Source organism: Notolepis coatsorum (genome assembly GCF_963971535.1).
Source record: "Notolepis coatsorum genome assembly, chromosome: 12".
In the NCBI taxonomy this organism is placed as follows: domain Eukaryota; kingdom Metazoa; phylum Chordata; class Actinopteri; order Aulopiformes; family Paralepididae; genus Notolepis; species Notolepis coatsorum.
This window is the reverse complement of record NC_140176.1, coordinates 10,727,291-10,747,355: the sequence shown is the minus strand read 5'-3', so window position 1 is coordinate 10,747,355 and position 20,065 is coordinate 10,727,291. Positions and strand designations below refer to the sequence as shown.

At 42.7% G+C, this 20,065-nt stretch overlaps 1 protein-coding gene across 1 annotated transcript in view; it reads right to left on the bottom strand.

Annotated features, from left to right (window-relative positions):
* The window catches only part of LOC311237610 (receptor-type tyrosine-protein kinase FLT3-like), a 57,298-nt gene that overhangs the window by 20,468 nt on the left and 16,765 nt on the right, over positions 1 to 20,065 (bottom strand). The window contains exons 6-12 of the mRNA XM_084325548.1: positions 18,230 to 18,372; positions 12,802 to 12,980; positions 10,555 to 10,696; positions 6,677 to 6,869; positions 4,423 to 4,526; positions 3,879 to 3,990; positions 3,283 to 3,512 (exon numbers count right to left, since the gene is read on the bottom strand). Of these exons, the coding sequence (XP_084181674.1) occupies positions 3,283 to 3,512; positions 3,879 to 3,990; positions 4,423 to 4,526; positions 6,677 to 6,869; positions 10,555 to 10,696; positions 12,802 to 12,980; positions 18,230 to 18,372 (1,103 nt within the window). The remainder of the gene's footprint in view (positions 1 to 3,282; positions 3,513 to 3,878; positions 3,991 to 4,422; positions 4,527 to 6,676; positions 6,870 to 10,554; positions 10,697 to 12,801; positions 12,981 to 18,229; positions 18,373 to 20,065) is intronic.

Sequence of the window (20,065 nt, the reverse complement as noted above, 5' to 3'; positions counted from 1 at the left end):
GTCCCAGCCCTGGTCCTTGTCCCATAGTGCTCGTACAATCATCTTTGCCCTGGTGGTGTAAGGTAGAATACATCCCAACGGGTCATATTGTCTGGCGAGTGTTCTGTACACACTCCGTCTGGTGGGCGGTGTGGCAATGTATGACGCCGTGGATGGCTGATACATCGGCGAGCGTTGGGGGAGAGGCCTCCTAGGCGAGTCTCCTCTTGCGCCTCTCTGTGGGCTGGTACCGGCAGGGTACCATGGCCCGCTGGTCCAGGTGCTATTCCTCGGGGCTGGTCGTGCGTCATGCTCACCCGTGAATAGAGTCGGGGGTCTGTAGCGCAGCGCCGCGGGGGTATAGCCTGGGCTGTACTGGACCTCCTGGTCCGGTGGAGTACTGTGCTGTCGTCGGGCTTGGTTCTCCTCCTCTCCCTCTTCTTCTTCTATCAGGTCCTCTAGATCCTGTAGTCGTTTATTTAGCTTCTCCGCAGTGTATGCCGCTCCTTCCTTGTAGCTGGGTCTCGCTTGGACCGGTCGGGGAAGGGGGTCTGCGGGGGGTATAGGCTTGGTCTGTTGGTCAAGTTCAGGGTCGCTTGCTCGGTTAGGAGACGCTGCCCTTGACTGTTGTCTCGACGAGTTCCTTGAACCCCTGGCGGAGGGAGAGGGTGTTGCCCTGGGGATCAGCCGCTTCATTAGCCGCGCCCGTAACTTGTCGCGCTCGGCTTGTAGTCTGTCGCGCTCGCCCTGTAGTCTGTCGCGCTCGGTTTGGCGCTGGATGAGATCGATGTTGCGCTCTGCTTCTCTTTGGGCACCGTCAGCGGCGCGCTGGGCTTCGGCGGCGGCGCGCTCTGCTTCTCTTTGGGCACCGTCAGCGACGCGCTGGGCTTCGGCGGCGGCGCGCTCTGCTTGTCTTTGGGCACCGTCAGCGGCGCGCTGGGCTTCGGCGGCGGCGCGCTCTGCTTGTCTTTGGGCACCGGCAGCGGCACGCTGGGTGTCTGCTCGGTCTCTTGCCATATTCCCTTCCGTCTGAAGGCGTCTCATCTCCAGGCGTATGCGCTCTTCTTCGCTCCGTTGCTGCGCTTGGAGCCGTTCGCGCTCGACAAGCATCTGTGCCCGGAGTCGATCGCGTTCACCCTGAAGTCGATCGCGTTCACCCTGAAGTCGATCGCGTTCGGTAGAGGCTGTCAGGCTGACGAGGAACGCCTGTTGTAGCATCCTCTCCGCTTCGCTGGGGGAAGACGGTTGTGGAGGTGAGCCGCTCCTGGGTGAGCCGCTCGTGGGGGAGTCCTGGAGCTCTATTTCCTCGGCGCTCTCCTCCTCTTCTTCCGTGCAGAGTTCTCTCTCTGTAGGGTTGTCTTCCTTCCGGGGCTGGTCGGGGACTACTTCTTCGGTATTGGCGGGGGGTAAAGGCATGTCAGCTCCCTCCTGGTCCCCACCGTGAGCTTGGTCAGTTACATTAGAACCCACTAGGGCCTCTGTGGTCGGGGAAACCTGGTCGTTAAGGTCAGACATAATTTTACTTTCTACTTTTACCGCGTTTACCGTTTGTCGAAGGCTAGGTAGTTGACTGACAGCGTAATCCTCTAAGTACTGAGGTGGCTGTCGTCTGCGCTGCGGGCGTTCTACGTTAGGAGGACCATTTCGTGGAGTGTTCATCATAGGCCATTTCAATATTAATAACACTATATTAATATTACACTAGTTACCCTCCGGCTCGAAGGACCAATTGTAACTGAGGGGTACAATTCCCTGACTGTATTGATAAGTATGGTATTATTAAACCACTACCTCTTGTACTTTAACTTCTGGCCATCCAGTACATGATATAGATATGATGAACACTTTCCCACCTGATGAAACGAAGTCCACACAAATGTACAAATCGAATATTTTATATAGCAAAGGGTATATACAACGTTCACTTGATGACATTTATGATTTGAAATGCACTTGTATGGCAAATGAGTATTCGTAGGTAAATCAACATTGAATGTCCAATCTCTGGTTACGCAGGGAGTAAGTATACAACCTGGTTCTTTAGGGAACTATAGCGATGGTACTTAAATGATTATAGCTGGATACACTAAGGGGGGGGGGGTCCCGCTGGTTGTAAGACAGTAGGAGGGGGGGTTAGAAGAGCCGCTGGCGGTATCCCATCTGGCCGACGATTTCTTGGGAGAATTCAGAGTCCTGAACACGATGCCCACAGAACCTCGGTCCGCAGATGAATACAGCTGGACCCTCTGGTGGACGGTAGCTGCCGGTCCACAACGGAGAGACGTGAGGCGACCTCACTGGTGTAGAGCGCCGTCTCACCTGGACTCCTCTCCGGGGGGTAGTTCCAACACTCAGCAGTGTTGGCCGTTATCCATGGAATAATCAAAGCACCCAAAGCATGTAGATAATCCAAGCCGTGGAAGGCTCGCCGTCGTCCGGGTAAAGTAATCCAATGTACAGGTCCACTCGTCCTGGCCCGGAGCTCCTCGGATGCAAGCACCACAAGTGGTCTGCCCAGCCTGGTTAAGACTCCAGATAACGTCAGGAACGATGGGGGTGCTGCTCACTTTATAACTCTAACCGAACGATGCACCATACATAATAGACTATTATTAGCTTAATAGAAATACGTCCAACTCGACGGTATAGTGCCAAACTATGACAATTCAACTATTAATCCACACGATATCTCAATGCCTATTCTGAGGCCAAGTAGGCCTTACTGCACCACACGTGCGTCGTGGGTGAGGCTTCGCGTCTGTTACTAGGTTGGAGGGTAAAGAACTAATGGACTAAAAGAAAGTTCTACTTTACTTGCGCCATATATATATGCGCTGTGAACAAATAGTACCATTCGTATTTCGCCAGACGTATTCCTACGCGGAACCGGGCTTGCCACGACATGTTGGTCGGCACGATTGAACTTGAACCTAGGGGTATGGCTGCTGGCGCCAGGTTCTCGTCCAATGGTAGAATGAAACTATTATGGGCTGTTTAGTAGACTAAAGGGATATTCAGTGCATATTGTACAAGGAATATACAGGGGATATCAAACAATATACAAATACTATTAAATATATATCCATAAATAAATATATATATTCGGTTTAATCTGATCCTTCACAACAGTAATTGTAAACATGTAAATGTAAACGTAAACATGTAAACATGTAAATGTGAATGTAAATGTAAATGTGATGTAAATGTAAATGTAATGTAAATGTAAACATGTAAATGTAATTGTAAATGTAAACATGTAAATGTGAATGTAATTGTAAATGTACAGAGAGAACATGGCCTCACCGGCGGTTGTGAGGCGCAGGTACCAAGAAAGGTTGGGGTCAGACCAGGACCCCAGGGCTTCTGAACAGAAGGTCTTGAAGCAGCACCTCACCACGTGGTTTTCCTCTGACATATTATCCTTTTGAATACTGGTGAGAGTCCTGTGACAGTACTGGGAGGAGGCAGGGGCATCGGAGTCCCGCTGGGAGGTGACTGGGATCTGCCAGGCCTGGGAGTCTGACAGGCGACAGCTGTTGAGAGATAACAAAGACAATTGAAGCGTCTGTAGTGTGATAGTAAAGGGTTAACCTTCTGTAGTGTGGTAGTGAAAGGGTTAGAGTGTTTTGAAAAATAAATAAATAAAAACGGTTACAGTTCCAAGTGTGTATTTCTTCCTAGAAGGAGTGGCCCGAGTGTATAGGTGACCAGGTGTCACGCCGGCACAAATAACAGTGAAATGGGATTTCCTGTTGAACAGGGCTGGCCTTCAAAATAAAAGCGTGTAGAAAATCGAAAACATTTAGATTTTGAAGACCAACCGCGCTAAACAGGAAATCCTGTTTCACGTTATTCCGGCTTGACACCTCTGGAAACCACACCTGTCCACCTTTTGATACCTGAGATTATTCGACGGTAGACAGATTCTCCAAATGAGACTCCCTGGCCAGGGAACCGTCGTCTCACAGATGAACATGTCATTGCTCTTCGTCAGGTTAACCATTGGCTCGCCTGAAAGAAAAGTGGCGGGTATTTTGAGATCAGCACCATATAAAAAACGGATATAGACTGTTTTCTTGTGAAAGGGGATGTTATGATTGTGATATAGACTTGTTTTCTTGTGAAACAGGATGCTATTATAATGACAGAGTGGATTTGAACCTGCAGGACCATAGGATTCACAGGGCGGCCGCACTCACCAATCAATCAATCACATTTATTTATATAGCACATTTAGACATGAGAACTTGTCAACCAAAGTGCTTCACATAGCTAAAAACAAAGAAAGGTGCTAAAGTATAGAATAAACAGAAAACAAAAACAACCAACGGATAGACAAGGAAACAAAACAACACGTCAACAAGCAAGGCAAGAGTCAGAGTGAGACCCAGCTGAGCTAAAGGGTCAGATGTACATGATGTACGATGCCACACTCCATATTACCTGCTGTCACACACAGTGGCACTGTCTTGGTTTGTCTTTGACCTCCGGCCTCCAGCTTTAGGTGATACTCTCCTGACTGTAGCTGACCACACAGCTCCAGTGTCCTGAGAGAGGAGGCGAGAACCAGGGGGCTCATTACAGTAATACAATAAAAAAAACGTTATCCAAGATTCCATCGTACGATCAATTAAAATAATATAATAAAGAAAAAGAAAAAGCACAAATGCTTTTTCTGCATAGGCCACTTCCATTACCACACCCCCTTTTAGCCAATTGGCATGAACACACACACACACACACACACACACACACACACACACACACACACACACACACACACACACACACACACACACACACACACACACACACACACACACACACACACACACACACACACACACACCTCCATGTGAAGGGCTAAAACTAGTAAAAGAACATAAAATGTGTGGAGCTCAAACTAGATGAAAATCAACAAAAGGCTATAAAAAATATTTGTTTTGAGGCCCTTTTTAAAAGCAAGTGTTACGTGTGGGTGTGTTTGTACCCTGATCAGGTGTTCCCCAGTGTGATGTGTGATGTCTGGTTGTAGTCCCCTGTCTTGGTCTTGTAGTTCTTTGTCGTTTCCCTCCCAGGTGTATCCATTTGTAATCAGCCCAGGTGTTTCTGTCCTCGTCATCCCCTTGTGCATATTAGGGGTGTAACGATGCATCGATTAATCGAAATGCATCGATTCTAATGTGACGATTCAACTGCATCGATTTGAAAATGTTAGAATCGAAATTAATAGAAGAAGAAAAAAATCATTTTCTTTTTATGTTTTCTTTTTTTTGTGTGTATTGTTTTTATTTACCTATAGTCCATTCATGCTGAGTGAATCAGTTCCCCCAGCCACATTTGTGTATTCAACATTTTTTGGGGAATTAACTGATGAATTAAATGAATCGAATCAAATCGAATCGTGGTCAAATGAAGAGATTTCATGATGCATTGAATCGTTGCCTGAATAATCGTAATCGAAAATGAATCGCTGTGAGGTTGCATCGTTACACCCCTAGCCTAGTGCATATGTGTTCTGTTCTCCCCTGTGTGTGGTGGCTGATCCTGTCTGTACAGTCCTGTGGTTTGTTTGTCGTAATTTTTATGTTATCCCTTCACCTTTACCTCAAACTTTCAAACTTTAGACTGTTTTCTTTATACGTTTTTCTTTTTCTTTCTTTCTACCACAATACACGGCCACTGATGGATCCATGGGACTTGGTAAAGCACTATGGACCCAACTATGACCACTGATAAAAACGTAACTACACTAGCGTTATAAGAGCTAAACATTGCTACCTACCATACAAGTGCATTGGTTTAGTGCACTTCCGGTTGCCACTGAGCGGAAATGTTTGTGCGGACCTGTTCTCCCAAACTGGTAAGCAAATGACTGTTTTTACGTTATTTTCATTTTTACGTTACTATTATTATTATTATTATTATTATTATTATTTTTTTTTTAAACATTGATCTTAACTGATCACTGTGACTTTATTGCTTTTATCGTTATATATGCCTATAATTGTGTACAGCACTTTGAGCTACATGACATGTATGAAAGGTGCTTTATAAATACTTACTTACTTACTTACTTACCTTCAACCATGGTAATTTTTTTTGATCCACTTTTTCTCCCATTTTCAATTTCTTCTCCCATCCCAATTTCGTATCATCCAATTCAACCCTCCCCTGTCTCGAACGCTGTTTCTTGCCTCCCACAAGCCGGCTGCAATGTGGACTAAGTCATACATAGCACGAGTCCCCTCCGATACTCGAGGTAACAGCAGTCACATCTTTTCACCTGCGCAGCGCGATCTTTCAGCATCAGGGGTCTGCGCTTTGGAGGGGCGCCGCCCCCATCACTTCCTGATTCTACTGCGCAGGCGCACCAACCGACCTGTAGGAGTCGCTGTCCACAACGCCCGATCCCCACCCATCAGTTTCCCACCCCCTAATACTGCCAATGTATATTAGTACGGACGACCAGCTAAACTGAAAGCAATGTGGAGCGCTGGGCTCAAACAGGCGAACCCAGCGTCTCCAGTATTCGTGGTGAGCACCTTGCCCACTGCACCACGTAGCCGCCCCACCTTCAACCATGGTAATTATAATTAAACCTCTTTTGTTACTTTGGCTACAGTTTCTTATTATGTTTCATTGACAAGACAGCGAGCACTTTACAGGAGTCAATGGTAACGTAATAGCAAGCTACCTGTTCTTCCATGGCCTTGTGTGTCTGGGACATGGGGTCTGGTTCCTTGGCCCCCCGTGGTCACCGGGACTCTCCCAGGCACAGTGCACGAGTGGGGGGTGGGAGGACACGTTGGCTCGCAAGCAGTAGACCTGTGTCTCCTTCAGTGATACGGTCCTGGTCTCCTCCACCTGGACCGACAGGAACTCCTCCTCTGAAGGGAGAGGGAGAGGGAGGGGGGAGAGAGGGAGGGGGGAGAGAGAGAGGGGGGGGGAGAGAGGGGGGAGAGAGAGAGAGGGGGGGAGAGAGTGAAGGCACACAACAATACGCAACAATAATCTGTCAAATGTAAAACGCTTGAATAAGGTCTCATCACCACTTCTTCCCTTACCTGTTCTCTCCCCCGTTCTTAACACTTTGAGTGCCACCGACGAGATTTCTCGTTAGTTCATGCCAACCGTTCAGTGCCAACGACGAGAGATCTTGTTTTTTTTTTTTTTATTAGCGATTTCCATTCATATTTCATCAATCTAGCCTCACGTTACCACTGGAACTCTCTCTGAGCTCCATTGGGAAAATACCGCCCCCTATCGTCTCTCCCTATGGTACTGCACCCCTTTGGATTGGATTGAATGAAACGCATGAAGAAAAAAAATCCTGCTTCCACATTTGACTTCTCAGGCATGTAACTCGAGCCAATCGGATTCATTGTGGACCATCAGAACAGCATGGAATCTGTGTTTCGGCCACCCAGCGTTGGATCAATAAACGCGATCGATATTTGGAATGGCGATCAGGAATTGGAATAATCTTTTTGGAGAACATCTGATCTGAGGTAAGGAATAAATTCTTGGGATAATCAGAGCTTATTTCACAGAGATATCAACGTGGGCCCTATGTGTGTGTGTGCGTGTGTGTGCGTGTGTGTGTGTGTGTGTGTGTGTGTGTGTGTGTGTGTGTGTGTGCTGATCAGGAAATGGATAATCGATTTTTCAGCCTGCTTCTATAGCGTGCATAAGTACACATATACTATCGATAATCTAGCGTTTATTTGAAAACGATTCATAAATAGGCCGAAAAATTACAAAGTTTTTTGTGTATTCCAGTGTATTCCACTAAAGGGTGATTATCACAGAATCTTTATATTTTCCTGAAACTTTCAAAAAACGAGTTTTTCAAAATGGTATAAAGCGGAAATTAACCGATTAAAAAACAATCCGTTTCGACAATGTTGACTGCAAACAAGTCATTGATAAGCGACGGCCATATTATACACATAGCCATAATTTAAGATATAGTTTATGCGTTCGCAAATATGAGAGCTCTATCATTGAAGTGGGCGTTGGCACGCAACAGGGTTCCGGGGCACCGGACCCGTGGCACTGAAAGTGTTAAAAGAACACGCCAACATTTTGGGAAGTGAAAGGGTTAACCTTCTGTATTTGTCGCAGTGAAAGGGTTAACCCGTTGGTAGTTCTGTGAGCGTCTTTGAGCACCTGGAAAAGCGCTATATAAGATAGATGTATTATTATTATTATTATTATTATTATTATTATTATTATTATTATTATTATTATTATTATTATTATTATTAGTGTGGCAGTGAAAGGGTTCATCAGTTTTAGACTATGGCGACGTCATTTATATACCGTGCTGCAGCTTCAACCCTCAAGCCCCTGGACTTGCTCCATCCCTCTGCCCTCAGATTTTTTTTTTTTTTATCTCTCTTTCTCAGATTTTTCTCTGTTTTCTCCCCGTCCCAATTTAGTCGTTGTGCCAATTCCCCCCCCCTCCCCTACCTGGTTGTTGTGCGCATGTTCTCCTACTGGTCGGTACAAGGGAACCCTGAAGTATCCGCACGCTTCCTCCGACACGTGCGGCGACAGCCAGTGGCTCTCTTCTCACCTGGCAGCGAGGGCTCTCATTGGTGAAGTGTAACGCGTGGGAGGTCACGCTGCCTTCCTCAAGTCCTGCCTCCGCTGAGCGAGCGCCCAGACCTGACCTGTAGGCGTCGCTGTCCACAACGCCAGTTTCCCACCCACGGCTTCCCTCCCCCTAACCCAGCCAAACGAGTTAGTATAGCGATAGGCAATGGTGACTCCGGGAGTCGAGACCGCAGCCTCTTGCATTGGTGACAAGCGCAATCTCCGCTACGCCACCTGCCCGCCCTATACCTCTGCCCTCAGATCTATCACTGGGGACAGACAGGACACTCACCATTGTGTCCTGTGTGATAAGGTAGGTTGGCCTTCTCTTTCTGACGGACACAGCAATCATTGGTATTTGTTTATTCTTAAAAGCTCTTATTGGTGTGGCGGCTGTGTGGCGCAGCGGACATTGCACTCGTCACCAACGCAAGAGACACCGGTATCGAATCCGGCTGTCAGTGTTGCCTCCGGCTTGGGCCGGCCGTCATACTGACTCAATTGGCATAGTTAGCGGAAGGGGAGTCGATGGGTGGTAATCTGGACGTTGTAAACAGCGACTCCTACAGGTCGGTCAGGGCGCCTGCACAGCAAAGACAGGAAAATGGCGGGGGCAGTGTGAGCCTCCCACACGTTACTCCTGGCCAAATGAGAGTCCGCGCTGGCAGGTGAAAAGAAGTGACTGGCTGCCTCCACATGTATCGGAGGGGACATGTGATGGGCTTCTATTCTCCCTACGACCGGCCAGTGGGGGGCACATGCGAGCAACGATCAAGACAGGGGAGGGGAGAATTGGCACGGCTAAATTGGGATGGGAGAAAAAATAGAAAAATGGAGGAGAAAAAGTGGATCAAAAAGAAAAAGCTCTTATTGGTATAATATTATATAAATTTAGTTAACATGCAAGGGCCCACATGTGGGCCCTTTTTAGGATGATTTGGTGGCGACCACTAGTGGCTCGGGTGTGCATATTTTGTAATACTATATATATCGAATTGAAGCCCCATGTGTTGCCTGTCGATAGCCCTTTCAGGTGACAAAGTCCGTTCAGCGGTTCTCGAGTTACATGCCGGTATTTGAGGCTTGTGCAAAGTACACGGTATGGGGACTCTTGGGGCTCTAGTTCCGTCAATCATTTGGCGATCTCGAAAATTATTATGGAGGGTTGTAGCCAATGAGTGTGGCTTTCCAATGAAATGAATGAATGAATTGAAGTCTATGAGAAAACTGAGTTTTTCTTTTGTACACAGTTGACCAAAATCACTCCTAATCACTCATTTCTGAATGGATCTTTATGAAATTCGGACATGTACTACATAAGGCTTCCGGCTATGGATCTATTTTTTAAGCCATACCACTTTCTGGGGAAATACTACCTCTGGACTACTAACTACTACAGAAAAACTTGAGAACAAGTTTTTCTACAACTCAAGTTCAGACCTATGTTACTCTATTTCATTAGCACTGAAAGTGAATTTTCTTTCTGGAATCAGAAACTTCATAATGTCATCTTTCAAAAGAGACCAGGCTCATGCATCATGTGCTATAAGTATAAAGTATGTTGTTTTGGTTTGCAAAATAAGTATGCAGTCCTTAAAAATTGAAACTAAAATGGCCACTTTTGGGGGCGCAGGTTAAGAGGTAGATTTAGATGATTAGATTATATATTGTAACTATATTTATTGTAGGGCCAATATAACTGAGAGGGCATACATATACCCTCATCTTGCACCTTGTTGCCCATATGCGCATTAATTATATTGTTATATTGTTTACACTGCCTTTTTTTATTCTATTTTTATTTGTACTTCTCCACTGTACTATAATTCTACTACCTGTACCTCCCCCCTCCCCCCTCCCCCATGCTGCTATGATGCCTGAATTTCCCCAAGGGGATCAATAAAGGAATATCTTATCTTATCTCTTATCTTAAACAGAAACAGATCAGGAGTTTACGAGTGAAGTTATACTAACCTGTGACGGAAACCTGGATAGACTTCGTTTTTTGGTTTCTCTTATTCGTGCAGGTGAACCTGCCACTGTGCTTCTCGGTTACTGACTCAATGAACAGGTAGAGCGTGTCGATACCATGAGGCGTGCCATCTTGTGTGCAGATCTGGGAGGGGGGGGGGGGCAGTGGGCATGAACACATGATGAGGGTTAGTTTAGAAAAGCAACACAGATGGAGAATAACTGTTCCTCTATCAAATGTTATAGATGTAAGAGACACAGACGCACGCACGCACACACGCACGCACGCACGCACACACACACACACACACACACGCACGCACGCACACACACACACAAACACACACACATAGACACACATAGACACACACACAGATACACACAGGCACACACAGACACAGATACACACACACACACACACACTCACACACACACACAAAACACACACACATAGACACAGACACAGATAGACACAGACACACACAGACACAGATACACACACACAGACAGATACAAACACAGACACAGATACACAAACACACACACATAGACACAGATACACACAGGCAGACACATAACCAACACACACACACACATACACACACAGGCACAGACATAGATACACAAACACACACACATAGACACAGACACACACAGACAGACACATAACCACACACACACACACATATGATATATTTTCTGTTATTATTAGTTTACCATCACTTTTATAGTCAAATATTATTCTGTTCTTTGTTTACAATACTATGCAATTATAACATAGTTTGTGTTTTCTGCCTCTCTCTGCACTGTATACTATTTATTATTTTTTGTCATTCTTGTGTATTTTTTAAACTGCGTGCAAAATAATAAAACTGAAACTGAAATTCAGTTCTGGTCTCGAAAATGATTATGGAGGGTTGTAGCCAATGAGTGTGGCTTTCCAATGATACCCCATCTGGGGATGTATGAATCAGGGATCTAGGTGAAAAACTAACGAGCGAAAACGGGAAGAGAAAAACAGCCGAATGAATTGAAGTCTATGATAAAACTGAGTTTTTCTTTTGTACACAGTTGACCAAAATCACTCCTAATCACTCATTTCTGAATGGATCTTTATGAAATTCGGACATGTACTACATAAGGCTTCCGGCTATGGATCTATTTTTTAAGCCATACCACTTTCTGGGGAAATACTACCTCTGGACTACTAACTACTACAGAAAAACTTGAGAACAAGTTTTTCTACAACTCAAGTTCAGACCTATGTTACTCTATTTCATTAGCACTAAAAGTGAATTCTCTTTCTGGAATCAGAAACTTCATAATGTCATCTTTCAAAAGAGACCAGGCTCATGCATCATGTGCTATAAGTATAAAGTATGATGTTTTGGTTTGCAAAATAAGTATGCAGTCCTCAAAAATTAAAACTAAAATGGCCACTTTTGGGGGCGCAGGTTAAGAGGTAGATTTAGATTATTAGATTATATATTGTAACTATATTTATTGTAGGGCCAATATAACTGAGAGGGCATACATATACCCTCATCTTGCACCTTGTTGCCCATATGCGCATTAATTATATTGTTATATTGTTTACACTGCCTTTTTTTATTCTATTTTTATTTGTACTTCTCCACTGTACTATAATTCTACTACCTGTACCTCCCCCCTCCCCCCTCCCCCATGCTGCTATGATGCCTGAATTTCCCCAAGGGGATCAATAAAGGAATATCTTATCTTATCTCTTATCTTAAACAGAAACAGATCAGGAGTTTACGAGTTTTCTGCCTCTCTCTGCACTGTATACTATTTATTATTTTTTGTCATTCTTGTGTATTTTTTAAACTGCGTGCAAAATAATAAAACTGAAACTGAAATTCAGTTCTGGTAAAAAGGTTGTCAAGGAAACTGAAGCTATTGTTAACCCTTTCACTACCACACTACAGAAGCTTAACCTTTCACTACCACACTACGGATGGTTAACCTTCTGTATTGTGGCAGTGAAAGGGTTAAGTTGGTTAACCCTTTGGCAGTGTGGCAGTGAAAGGGTTAACCTTCTGTGGTGTGGTAGTGAAAGGGTTAACCCTTTGGCAGTGTGGCAGTGAAATGGTTAACCTTCTGTATTGTCGCAGTGAAAGGGTTAACCCTTTGTCGTGTTGCAGTGAAAGGGTTACCTTCTGTATTGTCACAGTGAAATGGTTAACCCTTTGGTAGTGTGGCAGTGAAAGGGTTCAAATGTATAGCCCTCACCTGGTCCTTGACACTGCTGGGGCAGGGTGCTGGTCTGTTCTCCATCCCTTCACTCTGCCACTCCAGGTTCAGGCCTCGGAGCGTTGGGTCTACGGTCCTGCAGCGGAGCAGCAAGGACTGACCAGGACTCAGGGTCACTGCGGGAGCCTCGTCCTCCTCTCTCTGGCCAAGGTCCATGTCTGGAAACACACACAGTGTTTTATGTTCTATCCAGTGTGCGATCCATATCAGGATCTTTGGGGGAGGGGGGGGGGGGTGGCCAGGCGCAAAAAAAATAATCTCAGAGCGCTTCCCTGAGTCTCGCAACTGCCGAGAGAGAGAGAGAGAGAGAGAGAGAGAGAGAGACGCCCGCCCGCGGGGGGGGGGGAGAGAGAGAGAGAGAGAGAGAGAGAGGGGGGGGGGGGAGAGACGCCCGCGAGAGAGAGAGAGAGAGACGCCCGCGGAAAGAGAGAGAGAGAGACGCCCGCGAGAGAGAGAGAAAGAGAGAGAGAGTCCAGCTCACTGCACTGCCGCGGAGAGAGAGAGAGAGAGAGAGTCAGAGAGAGACTCCAGCTCACTGCCGCGGAGAGAGAGAGAGAGAGTCAGAGAGAGACTCCAGCTCACTGCCGCGGAGAGAATTACATTTGTTTTTCTTGCAGTTTTATCTCCAGTAGTAAAAAAAATTCAACATTATCGCCACCGACCTGTCCTGATGGTCTGCCCAATTCTCAAAATCTGCATGTCACAGAAGTAGTGCCCGCAGCAGGTTGCTTCGTCTTCTTTGTAAAATCAAAATTGGTTAGAAAAACTTTCGACATTATCCTGGATGCGTCTATTTGTGCCTGCAGAGTGCAGACTGCAGTGCAGCGCCGCCACGCTCCGAATGGTGAACGCAAGAATAGCATGCATGTTCCATGCGTATTACGAGTAGGGTATATCTGCAGTGCCGCCCGCAACCTATTGTCTATTACGGTGAATTTGTGCGGAAATCATTAATACATCAAAATAGCCTAATTTTATTATTATACACGATGATGACGATATAGAAAATTACAGAAAAATTTGAAATGCATGGCAAAAGTAGCATTTATTTTCAGTAATTTAGAGACCCCCCAAAGATTCACAAATCATGTATTCAGGTGAGCTGATGTCTGATCTAAGGGAGCCATGGCTCACTGAGCTCCAGTGGCGTCGTTAGCCCTGGGCTTCCGGGGCTTTAGCCCCGGATGTTTTTCTCCTAGCCCCGGATCTAAAAAAAAAAAAAAAAAAAAAATTGTTTACATTTTTTTTTTTTTTTACTTTTTTTTTTTTTTTTTTTTTTATGTCAGCATCCCCATTGTCTGTGCTGAATGTTTGTTAGTGTTTGGTATTTTTTGTTGGTTTTTAGTACTTTTAAACATTTTTAGTAAGTAGTTTTCATTTGATCCTATAATTCTTTCATTCACCGATTTGTGGACTTTTTTTTTAGTGTCCTGAAAGGCACCTTATAAATCAAATGCATTATTATTATTATTATTATTATTATTATTATTATTATTATTATTATTATTATTATTATTATTATTATTATTATTATTATTATTATTATTATTATTATTATTATTATTATTATTATTATTATTATTATTATTATTATTATTATTATTATTATTATCATCCAGGAGGGAAAAGACACTTTGGATAGTAGGGACTGCATCTCTGCCTGTCCTGACCAGGAAACACTTTGCAACTGTGATCTCCTCTTGGATATTGTAATGTGTGGCGAGGGGTTGCAGCAATTCCACTGAGAGAAACTGGTCTGAGGCTGGATAACATGCCTGTATGCCTCTCATAAGTTGTTATCCAACTCATGAGAACCTGCTCTCAAGCTCTTGCAGTATTCTGTCGACGACTGGATAGAACAGTCTCTGTCTCAGCTGATCTCCTGAGCTGAGGTCTGAGCTTGTGCCACAAGATGACTCAACTACATACTCGCCCATCCTTTTCTGCTTCCTCCTTTGGCTGGTAGTATGTTCCTCAATCCAAAGGCCATTACATATGGCCTTTGTCCTGTCATACATGTCCACTGCCATCTCTGAGGTGCGATAACCTTTGAGTGTGTCCTGCACTGTGCTTTTAAATAGTACAGATATTGAAGATGTGCACTTTAACGCAGCAGCACCTGGAGCCATCCATACCCATGTCCAGTGTCCTATAATAAGCTTTAATCGAACCTCGGATAGTCCGGTTGGTTTGGGGTGGTGTGAAAGCTCATTCACTCTTGCAAGTGAACCCTGCTGCGGTTCATTTGAGATGTGAATGCAAAGCGGACCAAAGGCAGGAAAAGACCCAAAAATCGAATTTTTTTTTTATGAGAAGACTGAAACATATGTATATAATGAAACACACAATAGTTTTTTTCGATTGCCTAAGCATGATTTTGAAAACGGGGCCCGGTGTTTCAAAACACACAATTAGCACAACCACACACACAATTATCAGAACACCTCAGATCCTTTGCTAAATTAAACACTTGTCAAAACCATACACTAATTTTGTTACCATATGAAACACACATTTCATAATGACTTAATTCTGTTTGAACCAGTTACACACACTGCTGTGCTTAACCTAAAACACATTTAGCAATTCTACTTCTCAGTGATTAGAGTACTGTAAGTGAAGTACGCAGAGAATGTGCAAATATACAATAAATTCACCAAACACTACACAAGACCAATGCTGTAGACTGATGAAAATATAATTTATTTATCTACATATACCCAAATCAATGATGCAGACTGATGAAAAAAATAACATTTTCTCTCCATATACCCAAATCAATGATGCAGACTGATGAAAATATAAATGTTCTCTCCATATAACCAAATCAGTCAACATTTCAACATGGAGAATCACAACAATACATGTCCCAGTTTTCATGCTACTATGTGCATAACACTGTAAGCTCAGCAAATATCAGACAAACATAAAATACTGTATCCAGTACAGGTTAAAATTACAGTAATACAATTTCTTTTTGAAAAAATCTAAACAGAAAATACTAGACATTATCTCTTTGCCTAGCTGGATCTGGCAAGATAATTTTTTGTTGTGATTCTCCATGTTGACATGTTGACTGATTTGGGAAAATGGGAGAAAATTTATATTTTCATCAGTCTGCATCATTGGTTGTCTTGTGTAGTGTTTGGTGAATGTATTGTATATTTTCACGTTCTCTGTGTACAGTACTTCACTCTCCTTCCATTTTGGTTGAAGACAGGTGAACTCACCTGCTGCATTTTTATAGTGCTTAAACCTGATTGTGTATCTACAATTAAGCAATGGTGTGTTTGTGCATCTGATGGCTGTGTTAACCAATTGGCTCATATGTGTGGTAATTTGACATTCTGTGTCTAATGTAATGCAAGTGTGTTTAGTGTTTTGCAAATCACTGTGTGTATTGTTTTGCAAAAAGTGAGGCTGACATTGTAGGGGTGCAAATCTGGGCCTATATTTTGCTCCTTGAGTGTAAGGTTTTGATAATTGTGTAATACTTTTGATTTGAGTGTTTATGCAATTGAAGAAAACTGTAAAGACTAGAGATGAACTGTTTATTTATTTTGTACATAGGCTGTGCATATGTTTGTTTGTTTGTTTGTTTATTTGCTTATGTGTATGATTCTTAACTGTGTTTTTATTTTGTTATTGGTGTATATGTGTATGTATGTACAGTATATATATATATATATATATATATATATATATATATATATATATATATATATATGTATATTTGTAATCATGTAGGGGCTTCTTGGACCAGATCAATGTTTAATCTGGCTAAATAAATAAATAAGAAACTGATGATTTGGTCCTGTTAACTTTGAATTTTCTATGGGGACTGCCCAGATCCCTCTCATGGACCTGGACCTCACTTTGAGAACCTCCCCCCTCCACCCCCCTGGGCTGAAGCCCCCAATGTTTTCTAACCCTAAAAACGCCCCTGCTGAGCTCCCCTCGTGGATCGCACCCTGGTTCTATCCCCAGGAGCTTCTATCCCCTGCAGGCCATCAGGATGCTCAATGACAATGACACTCACTGCACACACATCCACATGTACTGTACACACTCACTTTAAACAAACACTCACCTTGCCACTCACTTTATTCACTTTAGACACTTTAACACACTTTATATTTATCTATTATTAAAGAGATGTGCACTACATTCATACCTCATTTGCACCCTACCCTAAGTTTTGTACCTCATCTGCATTGTACCTCACTGTTACTGATTTTACTCTGTATTGTATATTGTATATATATGTATATTGACTGAACATTTGACTTTTTACTTACTTCTTAATAACTTTCTTTTTTTACTTACATTATTTTTACTGTATGTAGCACACTCTCAGGGGCTCATACAGAAACAAGCATTTCATCATAAAGTATTCTGTATTTTGTTGTGACGAATAATAAACAAACTTGAAACTTATGGTCCATTATAGTATGAGTTGCGTCAAAAGTTATTTGACGGGTGTAAAAACATTGAGTTTTTGTGGTTGAGTGATGCAGAAAGACAACATTTTTTTATCACAGGGTATTTCCACTTGCAGAATATTTAGAGAAAATCTGGGATAAACATACGAGAAGAACATGTGATGTATTTGTTTTGGCCTCTGATGGTGTAGCTTACAAACCTTGGGAAGTGAACGTTATATTCAATTATTGTTTTTGGTGTCTTATAATCCTGCAAGGGATGGGTCGTCGGACATCACATGAAAATAAAATGTTATTCATTCATTCACAGCAGGACTTCAACACACGGTTATTTCAATTCACTACACAGGATGTGATGTCATTCACTGTTTGAAAGATGTCTGGAAGTGCCACCTTCCTTAGCTACTGTTGCCATGTCAGAAGACAAACTGTGGAACTGAACTTTCAAAGGGAGACTAACCAAGTCATTCCCGATTCCTGTAATACGTCATGTGAGTTAAACAAGGGATGGTATTGGTGGATTTACTCCAATTTAGGAGACTAGAGATTATATTAGAATAGAATAGAATAGAATAGAATAGAATAGAATAGAATAGAATAGAAATCCTTTATTTATCCCGAGGGAAATTCGGCACTACACATCGCTCACAGTAAACAATAAACATTATTATTATTATTATTATTATTATTATTATTATTATTATTATTATTATTATTATTATTATTATTATTATTATTATTATTATTATTATTATTATTATTATTATTATTATTATTATTATTATTATTATTACCGTAGTCATACAGTTGGGTGCACTGTTCTCCCTGGGTGTTATTATTATTATTATTATTATTATTATTATTATTATTATTATTATTATTATTATTATTATTATTATTATTATTATTATTATTATTATTATTATTATTATTATTATTATTATTATTATTATTATTATTATTACCGTAGTCATACAGCTGGGTGCACTGTTCCCCCTGGCTGTTACTGGCACAGCAGACGGCTGGTGTGTTGTAGTAATCACTGCTTCTCTCAGTGCTCTCACTTCGTGGTGGTGTGGACATCTCTGACCTGCCTCTCTGACCAGCCCTGTTGAAGAGGAGAAAAAACATGACGTTTTTCGGATTTTTTGCAACCGGCACTTTGGCGACCCCTAGTGGCTCGGGTGTGCATATTTTGTAATACAATATATCGAATTGAAGGCTTATTTGTTGCCTGTCGATAGGCTTGTGCAAAGTACACGGTATTGCGCAAAATACCACTCCCGACTCAGGCTGCAGTAGTTCCGTCAATATAGCTCCGATCTCGAAAATGATTGTGGATCGTTGTAACCAATGAGTGTGGCTTTCCAATGATACCCCACATGGGGATCTAAATCAAAAAAGCAAAAAACACGAAGAAACACGAAAACAGGAAGAGCAAAACAGCCGAATGAATTGAAGTCTATGAGAAAACTGAGTTTTTCTTTGTACACAGTTGACCAAAATCACTCCTAATCACTCAATTCTGAATGGATCTTTATGAAATTTGGATATGTACTACATAAGGCTTCAGGCTATGGCTCCGTCTGGATTTGTAAGCCATACAACCTTCTGGGGAAATACTACCTCTGGACTACTAACTACTACAGAAAAACTTGAGTAACAAGTTTTTTTTACAACTCATGTTCAGACCTATGTAATTCTATTACTTTAGCACTAAAAGGGAATTATTTTTCTGGAATCAGAAACGTCAGAATGTTGTCTTTCAAAAGAGATCAGGCTCATGCATGTGCTATAAGTATAAAGTATGTTGTTTTGGTTTGCAAAATAAGTATGCAGTCCTCAAGTTCAAGTAAAAAAAATACCACTTTTCTGCCCGCTTGTATAGAAAATGTATCAAATCGAATCGAATCGTGGTCAAATGAAGAGATTTCATAATGCATTGAATCGTTGCCTGAAGAATCGTAATCGAATTTAATTGTTGTGAGGTCGCATCGTTACACCCCATTGCAGGGCCATATAATTTTTTTTGTATTATATGTTTTGATGTTGTTGCTGTTGTCGTTGAGGTGTTGTTAGTGGTGGTGATGACTGTATAAAGTACAGGGGCCCCAATTTTGTCAGATATCCTTCATCAAAAGGGACTAGAAATGTTTATTCCAGAGCTGTTTTTTAAAACATTTTCTTCCCAGGGGATCATGCCCCCCGGACCCCCTAGTTCTGTCAAGTCCCAGAGAGACTGGGTCTACGGCTTGAGTCACTGATGGTTAACCCTTTAACTGCCACACGACAAAGGGTTAACCCTTTCACCATCTGTAGTGTGGTAGTGAAAGGGTTAACCTTCTGCAGTGTGGCAATGAAAGGGTTAATTTACTATTATGCCCTTTGCTACTAAGTAATCTACTGTGCCTATCGTACTACCAACTATGCTAATATGTCTATACTACTATGCACTAAAGATTGTAGCACTCAGGTTCAACACTGTTTGACGAATAACATCACTTACCCTTAGCTGCCAGAAGTCGTTTTGGATCAAAAGCGTCAGTTAAATGACTAAAATGTAAATGTGAAATGTAATCAACGGTAATATACTGTAGTTCCTCATTAGTTCCTAGGTATTTTAATTAGGGATGCTCGATATTGTTTTTTTTACCGATACCGATATACCGATATTGTCCAACTCTTAATTTCCGATACCGATATCAACCGATACCGATATATGCAGGGTCCCCCCCCCCCCCCCCCCCCCCCCCAAAAGACGGAATAATTTCAGGTCATTAACATTACATATCTCTTGAATT